Source organism: Gallinula chloropus, assembly GCF_964237585.1.
Source record: "Gallinula chloropus genome assembly, chromosome: Z".
NCBI lineage: Eukaryota > Metazoa > Chordata > Aves > Gruiformes > Rallidae > Gallinula > Gallinula chloropus.
Window position 1 is genome coordinate 37,625,451 of NC_140089.1, and position 15,153 is coordinate 37,640,603.

The 15,153-nt window shown below is 38.9% G+C and overlaps 1 protein-coding gene across 1 annotated transcript in view; it reads left to right on the top strand.

Annotated features, from left to right (window-relative positions):
• FOCAD (focadhesin) overlaps positions 1-15,153 on the top strand; it is a gene marked incomplete at its 5' end in the record, with an annotated part of 102,206 nt that overhangs the window by 36,315 nt on the left and 50,738 nt on the right. The window contains 4 exons of the mRNA XM_084278295.1: positions 1,363-1,489; positions 12,741-12,875; positions 13,254-13,304; positions 13,889-13,972. Coding sequence (XP_084134421.1) covers positions 1,363-1,489; positions 12,741-12,875; positions 13,254-13,304; positions 13,889-13,972 — 397 coding nt within the window. The remainder of the gene's footprint in view (positions 1-1,362; positions 1,490-12,740; positions 12,876-13,253; positions 13,305-13,888; positions 13,973-15,153) is intronic.

The following is a 15,153-nucleotide window of genomic DNA, read 5'->3' on the forward strand; positions in this document are numbered from 1 at the left end:
TATGCGTTAGTCTTCATCCTGGAACAAAACATGCATCTTGTATTGATCCAGAGTAGAAACTTAAAAGAACACATGCTTCAAATTATAAAAAAAAAAAAATCAATGAAACATTAGAAAGAAAAACCAATGATCTATCTTTTGATCAATCAAAGACAGATTAAGTGCATTTCTTTTGTCACATGTAAAATTCCTTGTCTTTAGTCAGGTATAATACTGACCACAGAACACAGTTGTACAAGTCTCATTGGATGATACATAGGTCTTTTCCAGCTCTAACAATCCATGAATACCAGTACTTGATAATAAGTTGTTATTTTTGTAAAGATTATTTTTAAACACATTATCAGTTTAGTTCTGGTTTTATGGGCATAGTACCATCTTTTCTCTTTGCCCCCTTTTGACTCTACTTTTCACACTTTCTTGAAGATTAGTCACAGCCGGGAGGATTCATGTGTCTTTCAGTGATCAACTAAAGAAAAAATCTGAAAGTAAATATCCTTTCCTTTACCTCTTCAGCCTTCTTCAATTTTTCCAAACAGCGTTTTTCAAGAAATTTTAAAAAACAAAACAAAAAAACCCCCTATAAATGTCAGTGCAGCTGTAATGTTCTTTTAGCCAGGTAAGCAGCATAGTTAAAGCTCATGTCTGTAAGTACTTTATTCAGTTTCCTCCTTTACTGGAGGAAAGTGAGAGCAAATAGAGGAAGCCTGGATGTTCTACGCATGTGAATCACCCAGCTGGAAAGTTATTTCCCCCAAGTTCTTACAGAAACAATATAGTCAACGGCGGAGTCAGCAAGTTGGCAACTCCCCCTCAACTGCCCAACAAAATTAACAGAGCTGAATGGATACTAAAAAATTGGAAAGCAAACAAGCAGACCATGTGATCATTGAAGGAGAGACAAATGACAATGAAGCATCAAAAAATCAGGAAAGATGTTCCTATCTGATGTAAGAGGGCCAAAAGTCTTTTGCTGCCAGAATCTCCAGTAGATGGTAATTAATACTTTATAGAAGACTACAGCAAAGGAATAGTGTCGTTAACAGTACATGTGGATGTTCCTTCTCAGTGACTTCTTGAATAATGTAATCTCTACACGCAACAAGCTTGGACAAAAACTTTCAGATCTTAACCACTTGGTGATCTTTTATTTGGAACTTAATGCCTGCTGATTCAATTCTCTGTGTCACTCAGCATTTAGAGCTCTCTTTCGTATCTTCCCTTGCATCTTTTTCCCTCCCCCTTCCAGTTTTAGTATGTTTTAGTTGTCACTTAAAAACAATAATTAGTTTTTGTGGATGGGTTGGAATAGAACTTGCGTATACATGTGAATATTGCTTTCATCTGCATTTCTTCCTTCAGGCCATACCAGCATGGAGCAGATATGCTGGCTGCAATTTCCCAGGTGTTAAACGAATGCACAAAACCTGATCAGTCTTCACCTGCTGCCATAGTGCTACAGGGTCTTCAGGCACTTTGTGAGGCTGAGGTAAGATGAAATTGTCTTGTCCCTGTGTTTTGTGTTTTTCTTGTGGTTCATGGATTTTTTTGGCTTGCCTTTTTTTTTTTTTGTAAGAGTATATTGGATTTTTGGAGGTTTTTTAATCTGACAAATATAGTTACTCTCTTCCAACATCAACTTTTCGTTCCTGGAAACTGGACTGTGAAATTCAGCTGCAGTTGGTCAGGCCTTTGTGTGTGGGTTGGAGTTTTAGGTGAGCTTCACAGTTTTTTTCCAACATCCTGTCATGCATTTTTCCTTGAGATTTGAAATTGACAGCTGTTTAGCACATAGTTCATATTAGCTGAAAAGCATATAAATAATCTCATTTTGGATAACTTTTCACTGGCCTCCCCTGCTGGGTTTCATTTGCCTAGTGCACCTGATAGGGAGCGAAAGCACTTGTGGGGTGGCTTCTGCTTTGGTCTAATGTATTCATTACTTCTGATGAAAAGGACAAGTAAGCACTGGAACATGCTGCCCAGAGAGGCTGTGTTGTCTTAATCCTTGGACGTTTTCATGTTCTTTTTGGATAAAACGCTAAACGACTGGATCTGACCTTGAGGTCAGATCGGTACTTTGCGCAGGAGGCTGGACTAGAAGTATTTGAACTCTTTATCTAGTAGTATAGGTGCAGTGCCTTACCCCTGCATGTTTCCTGTTGAATTGACCTGCCAGGCTCCCAGGGTGAACTCTGTATGTGTTAGGGTTTTTCCATGTGCTGAATGAGTGAGTAAAATAAGTTGACGAGAAATGCTGTGGGCCAGCATTCAGTCTGACTGGTCTGGTGAACACCCACCATCAGAATATTTACCATTTTACTTGAATTCACAGTTATCTGCCACTGCTCCTAGAAGTGCTGCCTTTTTGGTTTTTACTCTTTTCTCTCTCTTTTTTTTTTTTTTTTTTTTTCCCCCTCCATCTGAATGCTGCAGTCTGTGCCCTCACTGAATGAAAATCATGTTACCAGCTCTGCTTTCAGGTCAATGACCAAAATCCATTTTGGTGCATCTTAATCGCTGGTGTGATTTCTGTTTTTGAAGCTGGAAATGTGAAATGTGCTGTGGCAGTGTAAATCTAATTTTGCTTCTTATGAATGCATTATATAGTCACAAAAAATTCATCTTTCTGCACCTGCCTGTGCATCCAACCTGTCTTCATCTCGGAAACGTTCACTACATAGGCAACTTCCATTTTGATAAGGATTTGTGGCATGTGTAGTCTAGCTGATGGTACCATGTTGGTTTCTTCTCTTCCTCTCCCTATTTTTGCTTTCAGAAATTTTGCCATTTTATGTATTTGACACTTGGCTTACTTTTTTTTTCTCAAGCCTGTAACAGAATTCTCACCTCATTTTCCAGTTTTGCCAAAAAGGTAGCTAGTACTCTTGCACTTTTTCTAAGTGGTATATAGTGATAGTTGGAGGGACACTGGATAGCTTCAGGAAGACTAAATTCATCAGTATTTTAGGTGGAGAAGTTGCTACATTTTCTAAGCCTAGAAAAAGTTTATTTTCTTCAGAGCACACAGTATGACTTATTTTAATAGATGATGTTTTAAACTTTGTAATTTAAAACACTTACAGCGGCTCTTAACTTGTTTCTTCTCCTGTTCAGTGATCTTAGAACAACATGTTGGCTTTCATTGCAGGCACAAAATAAGGAAACTGGGGCTCCAGGTACTTACCTGTTAGCAGAAACTAAACTGCTTGTGTAGCCCACAGAAAAATTCCACTTTTGTAGATAAAATTTCATTGTAAGCATTTATATTTGAATTTGGATATCCTCTATAGATAGGACAATCATGCCCTAGCCTTTTATTGTGGAAATGACATTGAGGAGTCATTCGGCTCTTAATCCTCTGGATTTATAGTAGCACTTCTGCTTCAGTGGCACCATCGTGTTGTCAAGTCAGCAGGTTTTGTAGGATTGGTGGTTTTATTTACTCCAATTTACTCGTAGTCCACAAACGTCACAGGACAGCAAGGGTAACTTTTGGTTACCACAGTGTGTATCAGGGTCCATTAGTCTGACCAGGTTATTTTGGAAACTTTGTGCAATCAGGATGTAATGTATAATAACAAATTTGTTTATACACAATTTCTCATTCAGCTCAGTGATAGGAAATATACTGAAATCACAATACAAATGTAAGTTATGCTTAGCAAAATATTAGCAATTGCATTATACAGTTAAATTGCAATATACAGTTCAGTTGCAATACCAATGCAATGCCTATTACCAGATTGCAACATGCTTGCTGCCACGGTGATGAGTGTCACCAGTCATCAGGGAGGAAGATGTGGATTGAAGCCAGCACAAGCCATTGCTCTGTTAAAAATGATTTTGTTGTTTTTCTACTTTTTATACTCTTTGTGTTGGACTGAGCCACGTACTCGCTCTCCCATATGCTGACCTGACTAACTCAGAACATGTTCCCACTCTTTTAATGAACTGGGGAGAAACATTTACACCATCAGTTTTAACCAGTACAAATTAGTCTTTACTTAAAGAAAAATCAGAAAGAAAAATCTGTCTCTCATTTTGCTGTTGTTTTTGGATAAATATCACTTAGGCTGTAAGCTGATGGCTGCAGTATTGTGATCACAGTGCACTATGCTAACTATGGTTATCTATGCCAACCACAGTGAAAAGGCTTGAGAGCTGCTATTTCACACGTGTTGTGGTCCATGAGTCTCAAAAAAGGAGAGGAGTCCTGTAACTTATTTTCATTGGAAGAGGTTCTGATACCTGTATATATCAAAGGACTAGCCCCCAAAAAAGAGACTCATAGAATATCCTGTGTTGCGAGGGACCTACAAGGATAATCAAGTCCAGCTCATGCCATTTCCTCGCTTCTGTCACTGGTCACCAAGGACAGGAGATCAGTACCTGCCCCTTCACTCCCTGTCGTCAGGAAGCCAAAGACTGTCATGAGGTCTCTCCTCAGCCTCCTCTTCAGGCTGTACAAACCAAGGGACCTCAGTCTCTCTTCATAAGACTTCCCATCCAGACCCTTACCCATCCTCCTTGTCCTCCTCTGGACACTCTGCAGTAGTTTTGTGTCCCTCTTGTACTGTGGCACCCAGAACTGCACCCAGTACTCTACAGCACAGTGTAGAGCAGGACAATCCCCTCCCTGGACCCCTGGCCATGCCCTGCTTGATGCAGCCCAGGATACAGTTGGCCCTCCTGGCTGTCTGGGCACACTGCTGGCTCATGTTTAACTTGCTGTTGATCAAGACCCCCAAATGCCTCCCAGCATGTCTGGCATCCAGTGTCTCACCCCCCAGGCTGGATGGGCAGCCAGGGCTGCCCCTTCCCAGGGGCAGAATCCGGCACTTGCCCTTGTTAAACTTCATGTGGTTGGTGATTGCCCAGCTCTCTCATCTGTCCAGGTCTCTCTGCAAAGTTTCTTCACCTTTAACAGAGGCAACAGCTCCTCTCAATTTGGTGTTGTCTGTAAACTTACATTAAGACACCCTCTAGTCCTGTATCATTTATAAAAGTCATGGTTATTTATGAAAATGTTGATAAGAACTGGGCCTAAAATGAAACCCTGGGGAACCCCACTAGTAACTGGCCACCAGCCAGATGTAACCCCATTTACTATCACCCTCTGAGCCAGTTGTCCACCCAACACATAATGGTTTTGGCTAGTTGTATGTCCAACGTTTTGTCCAGCAAGGTACTGTGAGACACAGTATCAAAAGCCTTACTGGAACCCAAAAAGATAACTTCAGCTGGTTTCCCTTGGTCAACCAGCTGGGTGATCTTGTTATAAAAGGAAGACAAGTTGGATAGGCAGGACCTTCCTCTCCTGAACCCACACTGTGTCCAATTGCTGCATTGTCCTTTAGCTGTTGTTCAATAACTCCCAGAATTATTTTCGCAGTAGTTGCATGAGGCACTGAGGTGAGACTGACAGGTCTGTAATTACCAGGGTCTTCTCTCTTACCCTTCTTGAAAATTGTCACAATGTTTGCCAGCTTCCAGTCAGCTGGGACCTCTTCAGATTCCCAAGAAAAACAATTAAGAGAGGTATCATAATGACATCAGCCTAAAAGATGTTACAAGTAATTCTTGCACCTATAATTTTACAGCTGTTAATGCCAGCATTTCTCCACACAAAACAAGTGAAATAGTCCCTGCATAGCCTAATCCAGTTGGTCCTCCTCAGTAGGGTGGGTTGGGCTAGGTGACCTCCAAAGGCCCCTTCAAAGCGAATTTATTCTCTGAATCAAAGGTTCTGTGGTTAGACCTGGTCCCCAAACCTTGTAGAGGTTTTGTATGAATAGATGTCTCAGATGAAATCTTGCATAAAATTATGTACTTCTCAGACCTGCTGCTCTGCACCCCAGATCAGAAGTGAAATTTAATTTAAATATTATTCCCTAATTTTTACTATGGTTTCCGATCCTCTCTGGGCAGTAGGTCACGTGAAGCAAGACTGCCTTTTGTCTCCTTGACATTAGTAAATTTTAGCTTTAATTTTCCCCATCTAGCAAGTATGTCTTCAGTCAGTGCTTCGTCCACGAGTTTGCTTGCTATTTCAAAATAAATTTTTAAAATAGCATGAAAACAGAAATTTAAAACTGGATGCACTGTACCAGAAATTGCTTGTAAATTGTATGGTTGTTAATGTCTCAAGATGAAAGATAGGTCAAACTGAACAAGCACAGACTGAAAATAAAGATGAAAACAGACTTAAAAAGAACTTCTCTGAAGTATGACACTAGTGTGCCTAGATCTGTGAACATCTATTTTCTGATTAACACTGATTCTTTTTCTGCAGATAGTAATTGGCATGTCACTGTCATGAAATAAAGTTCTCTTGGTTTCCTAGAGTATTGCATTTTCAGAGGACAGCTTAGTCCTGCTGAGCAGTGACTGGAATCATAGGGGTTTTTCCTGGAAATTTATGACTAGCAGAGAAAGTTCATCATAAGATGTTTATCAGTCACGTATTCCTCCAGAAAGACATCATGTCAAGGATATTACTGCTTTTCTAACTGTTTCCATTTCTTTAAAAAGAAAATAATCTGTGTGTAAAGTACCCCTCTCATTTCTTCTCCGCTGTGCCCATCCTCCCTGCTCCATTGGTTTCTTCACTGTACTTCATTTGGTAGGAGGCTTTCTGTAGGACTGCTGTTATGTTAGGAGTCTAGAAAAGAGCTAAAATAATTCCACAGTCTTAACCTTTTAACCATTAAAAAATAATATTTAAAGGAAATTTTATATTGTAGCAACAGAGGATGAAAACTGGTCACAGGCTAGAACACATAGTTATGCTCCAGCTTCTGTATTTTTTGCATACCAGAGAACGCTTGGCCAGGTTAAATCATATTCCTTCTGCAGATCAGTTCACTAAGTTTATTTGGGTTATTACCCATTCTGAAGTCATATAAGACCCACTTCAAAACCAAGCACTTATTTGTCAGCAGTGTTTGGACAAGTGTCAATATGTCTCATTTTTCTCAAAATGCAGCACAAGTTTTTAAGTTGTGATATATGCTGAGCTGCATTAGTACTTTAGCTAAGATAAAAAACCCACACACATGCCTCTCTTACCAAATTTCTGCTTCCATACCTGTCCTTGGCTGCTTTTAATGACTGTTTTTCTATCCTAATTTAAAATTGGAGTAATCTTTTAACAAGCTGAGTGAACTCATACTGATTCTGTTATCCTTTACTAGCACACACACACACTCACACACACTCTAAATTAAAAATCGGCCTCTCGCCAACATCAACAGCATTTTAAATGCTAAAATGAGAAAAGAAGCATCTTCCTGCCAGGTCCTGTGCTATTAACTGCACTGTTCTAAAGTTTTTCTTTGATATTTATAAAACTTCCGCTCTTTATGTTCTTAAAGAGGTACAGTTTTGAAACTGCTAGTATTTTGTGACTTCTGGATACGGCAATGCAAACTTTCACACATTCTCACCTTAACTTGCAAAGAACCAGAATTTCGTTGAGACTTTCTCAGATACGACACTTGGATGTTGGATTATTGAGTGAAGTTTTCCTGTCTCAGGTAGCAGCTGTCAGAGTGGTATCATACACAGCCGTCTCCTTTGTACTGGGAACTGTCAAAAGTGTTCTTTGCAAGAGCAGAAAAAATAGGGGTGTTGTGAAGGTACTCTTAAAAGATCAGATCCATACTGAAGGAGAGTTTTAATTCTGTCAGAGAGTCTTCTGAATGTCCTTGAGCCCAGCTGGTGTTTACTCTCTTGGGCCTAAAGAAGGTTTCTGGCTGCTTCTTGTAGAAGCCACCCAGGCCAACCCCTTCTCTAACAGAACCCAGCTCCACAAAACCACAGTCTATTTGTTCCAAACAATTATCAGAAAGTGCAGATCACCATTGCCAAAGTGTGGTGTGCTTATCTGCTAGATCTGAAATGTCTGTTTGATCGCTGCCTGCTTTTAATGGCATTTTTCAGTTATTACCTGAAATTGAGGAATGTGTGTGATGCTATAGGAAAGAATGAAAGGAAATGTTCTTGATTGGCTAATAATTTAGTTTCTCAATATATTAAAGGACATTTTCTATTTCCAGACAACTAATATATTGCAAGGTTTAAATTTCTGGATAGTTTAGTTTAGCCAGAGCTTAACAGTGTTAATAGATATGTCTGTCTGAATACAGGAAGAGGTGTTTTCTTCAGAGAAATTACAGATTAGGTGCTCTGTCCATCATTGATAGTCACTTCTACGTTTGCTGTTCCTGAAATGAATTCAACTCAAAAGGCACCTTCAGGTTTTTTTAACTGCACTCTATGATGTGTTTTTCTATCACTGAAGTGACTGCCTAATTCAGCCATTACCTGAATTCTGTGATACCAAGCATGCTGTTTTTTCAGTGCAGAATAACACTGAAAACCATATTTTCATAAAACCAAGTTAATAAGCACCCCTTCATTTGATTTCATTACATGGATGTATTTGTAATTCTCTTTGGCTGAGTTGGCTGAGTCATCTTTTGCTTTTGTAGATCTGGAAGAAACTTTCATGGCAGTTTTTTTAGTTCATGACTTTTCCTGTTAGTTATAGTGGAGCTTGAAAGCTGAAAGCTAAATGGCAGCAACTGATAACTTCCAGACAGAATTACTGTAGGTATGGTTGCAAAATTTGGAAAGTTAAGTCCTCCCCAGGGAGCAGTGTGAAGTTTGACCAAGTGCAGCAGGGAAACTTTTTCAAGTTTTCATTAGAATACGTTACTCCTTATCAAGAGAGAGCATGGGAAACCGGAAAAATCTCACAAGGAAAAATTGAAAATTTTAGTACCAGTAATACTGTTTAGTCAAGTGCTGCAGTGGAACTCGACCAGTACTTCTTGTGATTTTTGTGTAGTTCTTCAGCTAGAACTGTACCACAGGTGATTTTCAGTGCTTAGAAATGCAAAACGTACTGACTGCAGTACAGATCTTTAAAGGTGAAAGTAAGCCATGTGAGGCTTACTTTTTGTCCAGAAAGGGCTAAGTAGAAGCAATTAAGTCTCACTCCTGTTTTGTAGAGCAATAATGTAAATGTGTAGTTGTTACTTTCTTTGCTATACAAAGTTAAGTTGTGGTGAACAGATAGATGGATAGGCATGGCCTAATAGTCTTTCTGCTTCGTAGAAAGCAGGATGGAAACAGGAGATGTCACTGATGGCAGCAGCATCATTTTGAACTCTTAGAAACATTCCAAACACTTAACCCTAAATGGTCTGGATGTAGCCTGATACATGTCATCTGGAGCGTGTGGATAGTCTGAAACAGTGTCATTGATACGTAGACTGCTCCTTTTTTTATCTCAGATGTACCTTAGTCCTAGAGGTCCTAGAGGCGTAATTTGACGTTATTTTGATATATCGAATGATGAGCATGCCTGAGTGATTTAAGAAAGAGACACTGATTAACTTTGTACTGATAGGAGTGGATATGAGTAGGCACATAGAGTACCCTTCTGCAGTAGCTGGTGAAATCAGCTTTTGAAATCCCTGTGCTCTACCTGCAGAACAAAAGCCAGTCCTTTAACTGGAGATGTTGGGGTTCAATCGGAGCTCTAGAAAGTGAGGGCAAACATACGAGCGTACTAAAAAGATGACTTGCATGATGAACAGATCTTACACATCATCAGTCTAGTGGCTACCAGCTACTTTAGGTCTTGGCAAAGAGGAATCAGTAAGTTAAAAATGAAGTCACTGAGAAGGTAAACTGGAAGTATGAGCTGATTTTGCAGTGTAAGTTGTCGCCTTGTGACTGAAGGAGAAACAAGGTGAGGATAATGGAAATGTGAATATTGGGATTTGAAGAACAGTGTCTGATTGGATTCCCCTCCATTTCCAAACGCAACAGAGTGATGCCTATTTTTTGAATGTGTTTCGTCACGTTGGAAGATGAGAAAGGATATTTGCTCTCACTGATAAAGTCATCATAGATTTCTAAAACCCCCTGGGTTGGTTTCAGGAACAATCCAACGAATTTCTAGTGTGCATAAAATTACACAAATCATTTTTCTACTTGAAGAATAACCTAGAGAGGAGGCCACAGCTCAACTTGAAATCTTCCTGTATGTTGCTATTAGTCTTCATAAAATACTAGTGATGAGCAAGCAGTAGACAAAAAAGACTTTTACCATCCCTAAGTGGAAGTATTGAAGTTTATGGAAAGACTTTTTTTTGTATGAGTGCTCTGAACAAAGCAGTTTTGTTGTCTTCTGAGGCTTGCATCATGTTTTCCTGGGAGGTAAAGCTCAGCATCACAAACTTCTGTGTTGAGTGGAACAGTGCACTTTTCCATTTGTACATTATTGCTTCCAGCCCTCCAAAAATCCCCATGTACTGATCATATTCATGCTGTGCTGACTTGCAGCACCAGAACAAAATGAAAAATAAAAACTTGGGTTTCACTTCTTGTACTGTTGCACAGCAGTAATCACTTTTCTTCAGGAGGACTATCTGTCTGAAGACATCAGTGGGTTTTTTAAGAATTATTCTCTGTGCTCCCCTGTGAGTATTCCTTTATATAGTGTGGAGAAATCAAAGCCTTCACTTTCCTCCGAAGCTTCAATAAAATAGAACTCCTGCACCTGCTTCCTCATCCTTTCATATGGCCCAAAAGATTACTCTCTTCTCTCTATACCTATAAAATTATTTGCTAATTAATGTGTGGCACTGAATTTCCAGGCACAAAATCTCAGGTGCCTTGATGACACGTTGCGTAATAATTTCAGAGAGTCATGACTTTGAATTAAGGGTAGTTTGGTAAAGTGCTTAAGAACAATCATGAATCTAAGCACAAAAAGTGATCTTGTATTCAGTGGGGACTGTTTTATTTGAGGCTAGGCTAAACATGGAATGCTTTTTTGAACAGAGATCTGAAAAGTGAAGTGTGTCTCTAACATATTCTTCCAGACAACTGCCATAAGAGTGAGCTAGCTACTGCCTTGATAAGTAGTGTCAATATTTTCATGTTTTCTGAGAAACAACCTTGTACTACAGAGATTGTTGTAAATATGTTTTATAATACACTTGGTTATTGTTTTTATTTAGTATAGCATCTGCAAGCTCCTGAAGTCATAGTTCACTAGGGAAAATAAGCTAGGAAATTTGCTGTTGCTTATCAAATGCTGAGTATGAGTGTGTAAAGGGTTTGTCGTTTGCTAAGGAAACCATTCAAATCAAAACCAATCTACAGAACCTTCTTTTTTCTTCTTAGGTGCTAAGAGTCTCATATGCATTTTGGCTATTGGTGTATGTAGTTTTAAAAAATACTGGGACCTGTCGAACTGACTGATGGTGTAATGGTTCCCAGTGTGTGTTGAATCTGTACGAGAATTCTCTTCTAATAGTCTTTTTGCCACCTAACTACCAGTGTATATCTATCCAGTACTATTAAATTTTGAAACATAAACGTTTAGTTTTCACTGTCCTCTAGTAATATTAAAGGCCAATTTACACATCTTTCTATACTGGGTGTTACTTTTTTTTTTTGCTGAGGGTTTTAGGTTTTTGTTGGTGATGTTTTTTCCAGGGAATTCTAATCTGTGAAAGAAGTACCAACTTTTGAACCATGTCCTGCATCGTGCTCTGAGTGTTTAATTTTATTATCTGTAATGTCATGTTACTTTGCTTTTCGGGGTATGTTTCTCCTGTAACCATGTACTGGCATCCTGAGTTGCAAAAAAACCCCACAAAACCACAACAACAAAAAAAAAAACAACAGAAACGGCACCATTTTTCCAGTTTATACTGGATTCTCTGTAGTGTGAAAGCCTGCAGATCAGTACTCCTGTTTTTTACCTGCCATTGCCAGTATTTTGTTGTGGCTGTTATTTTGAGTTCAGTTGTTATTTTGTTATTGGTGGGTTTTTTTTCCCTTGAGGACCTAATAGTTGAGATTGCAGACGTGTATCTACAGTGATTGTAGCTTCTATTTAATGCACAGGAACTTTCTGGGTTGTAGTATAACTGCAAAGGGAGATTTAAAAGTGTGAAGTTACTATGTTCTAAGAACTTGGAGAGTAAATGACAAGAATTTTTAACAGAATAAAAATTAATTATATGATTTTTAGATGTATTTTCACAGTTTTCATAAATTAACAGTTCGAAGCATTATGTTATTATCTGTAGATTCCTGACAGAATTAGTTTTTTCTTTCCGGTTTATTGATGCAATTTCTCTCACTGTAAATTTTGGGAATTAACTTGCCTAGCATAGGGATAATGAAGCCATTGTATTCTTGTTTATTTTAGTTTGACATTTTCCCAATTATTTCTAGATTCCTGAAGTTTTACATTCATTTTCTGCTCCGCCAATTTGGTTAGATTTGCTTGTGTTTAAAGATTAAGGGCATTTTGTTTTGGAGGACTACCAAGGCCTGTAACTTCCTCTGGCTTCCTGCGTTTTCATCCCATTCAGCACCCAGAGACAGCTTCCTTTTAAGCTAATTTGAACTAGTGAAGTAGAGTGGTAGTGCTACAAGTTACAGCTACAGTTTTATGTACTCAGTGCTATTTATTCCTACTGGTAGCTGCTTTATTTAGTGTTGTCCAGTATTATTGCATGATGTCAGTTAAGATCACAGAATCACAGATACTTTGAGACTGTTAATACAGATTAATTTTTAACATGATTGTTTTTCCTTTTTTCTTTTTGTGAATTTTTATTAATTCCTGCTCCCAAGGAGAAGAAAGAATGCAAGCTTTGGAAACGTTTGAATCAAGTTAATGGTGCTTCTCACTTTCCTTCCAGGTTGTTTGCATCCGTTCTACATGGAATGTTCTGTCGCCAAAGCTGAGTTGTGATACAAGACCTCTCATTTTAAAAGCACTGAATGAATTATTTGCTCTGGTTCCTTCATTAACAGTGAACACAAACGAATATGAGGTATGTGCTCATGGACTAAGGTGAGTCTTTTCTCTTAGGTTATCTTTGTATGTGAGTTTTAAATGTGCCTGCTTGGTTATTGTACTATCTCTAAATTGTACCCACTGCCTCGTCCAATTTAGCCATTAATGCATGTTTCCATAGAGTTTCACAATTTTAGTTTGACTTAGTGAATCTTAAGAGGTAGGTGAGAAATTCCAGTGGGAGTTTGATCAGACTTCTCTATGCCAGATTGGGAGGACATGTGGATGCATCAACAGTTCAGATAAGCGCCCTTTATGCTTTATAGCTTAGTGCATGTTGATGGGGCAGCAGTTTGTTTGGGGTAACTTCTTCTATTTCAGCTGCTTATTTCGCATGTTTCCTTGACTTTTGTAGAAATTCAAGGCTCAAGTTATCAGCTTCCTTTGGAAAAACACACAGAACAAGGTATGTGACATAAGTGAGAATGTTGATTCCTGGTGTCGTCAACTGGATATTAAGTTTTGTACTTTTCTGTCAAGACAGGGTTATCAGTGTCAGCAATCTCATTTTCTCATAAGGTTTTCTTTTTGTCATTGACCGTTTAGCTCTGGTTTTGAAGCAATGTAATGCAAATGAAAAGTGGTAACAGATGGTCCCAAGATCTGTCACTCCCAAGGACAACTGTAACATTAAGTAGTTTTACTCCTCTAGTAAGTAGACGGTAGCCTTGACATGATGCAGCATTCTTGGCAAAGCTGCAGCTGTGACAGCTCGCTCAGTTCCTTGGTGGGGTATAATACACAGTGGGAATGTTGGGCTGTCATGTCACCACCATGGGGCTTCTGGAACCAGAGTATATATCTTGCTAATTTTCGTTGTGTATATATGAAGTGATCAGTTAAGAATGCACCTCAGGAAAACATTCTTAGTTTGGAGTCTTCTTCAGCATTCAGTGGTTAGTGGATAGGCCCTTTGTATATGGAGTTTCCAGTAGGTAGCAATACCATATGCTCTACTTGTGATTTTTCTTTTCCTTGTTGATTTTCTAGGATGCTGGTGTAGCCATTTCAGCATATAAATCACTGTCATCATTTGGCTTTGAAGACCATACAATTCTTCATCTTCCTGAACAGGTAGCAGTTCTGTACATCTAAACAGTAAGGACATCTGGCACTCCATCTTACATGGGTTGTATCCTGTTGGAAGGGAAATAAGGCCACGTGCCATCTCTATCGGATATCCCTCAGAGTCTCTTAGAAGCAGTATGAGCTCCTGCTGGTGAAATGGGATGGTGTTGTGTACGTTAGCATAACTATGACTTATGGGTGGGGGAAGGCACAGATGGAGGCTGAGTGAGATTTAAGCAGTCAGAAGATAGCTTTTCTTCTTTCATTGAGCAGGTTGTATTTTTTTACTCCTTATTTGCATTTTATGGTCTTATTTTAATTCTTATGGTTGAGTTTTGACACTTTGGGTTTTCGCTTCATCCATTTGCAGTCCCACTCCTGCTTAGTGCTGTTGTTACTGAAATAGGCAAGTCAGCTTGAAAAATAGGTGCTTTTTCTGGAATTAAGCTGAAAATGTTTTCCCTGTTTCTGTTCTGAGCTTTATGAAAATACAATGTTATCTGATTATTTTTTTTTTTAACATCAACCTTACAAGAGAAACTAGGCAAGAATCAATAGTCCATTGGTACATTATGGCATAGTAAATACTTCTGTAAGTTTTTATTTTGTGCGTTATTACAAGGCTGGCTCCATTTGCGTGCTATAACAGGCTATTATGAAAAGGTTGGAATAAGCAACTTCAAAAAGTATAACTGCTTTATATAAATTGATGAAAAGGCTTCAGCGTAAACCTTACAAGTGAAAAACATGGTTTACATAGAAGACCATAAGATGAAACGAGGGGTCTCCGAACACTGCTGCAATACAAAGTGTCATGCATAGAAGTATGTAGCTCTGTATTACTGGTGCTGTTATTTTACACTCATTAGAAAATCAGTAAGTATTTTTTCATTGAAAGCATTGTAAATACATTGTAGTTTTTCAAGTTCTGAAAATGAAGATGGATAAAATAAGGTCTAGCAGAGATCACAGAATCATTTAGGTTACACTTAAAATCATTGAGTCCACCCACAACCCTAGCACTGTGAAGTCCACCACTAAACCACGTCCGCAAGCACTGTGTATATGTGCCTTTTGAATACCTTCAGGGATGGTGACTCAACCACTTCCCTAGGCAGCCTGTTCCAGAGCTTGACAACCCTTCTGGTGAAGAAATACTTTCCCAAGGTTCAGTCTGAACCTCCCCT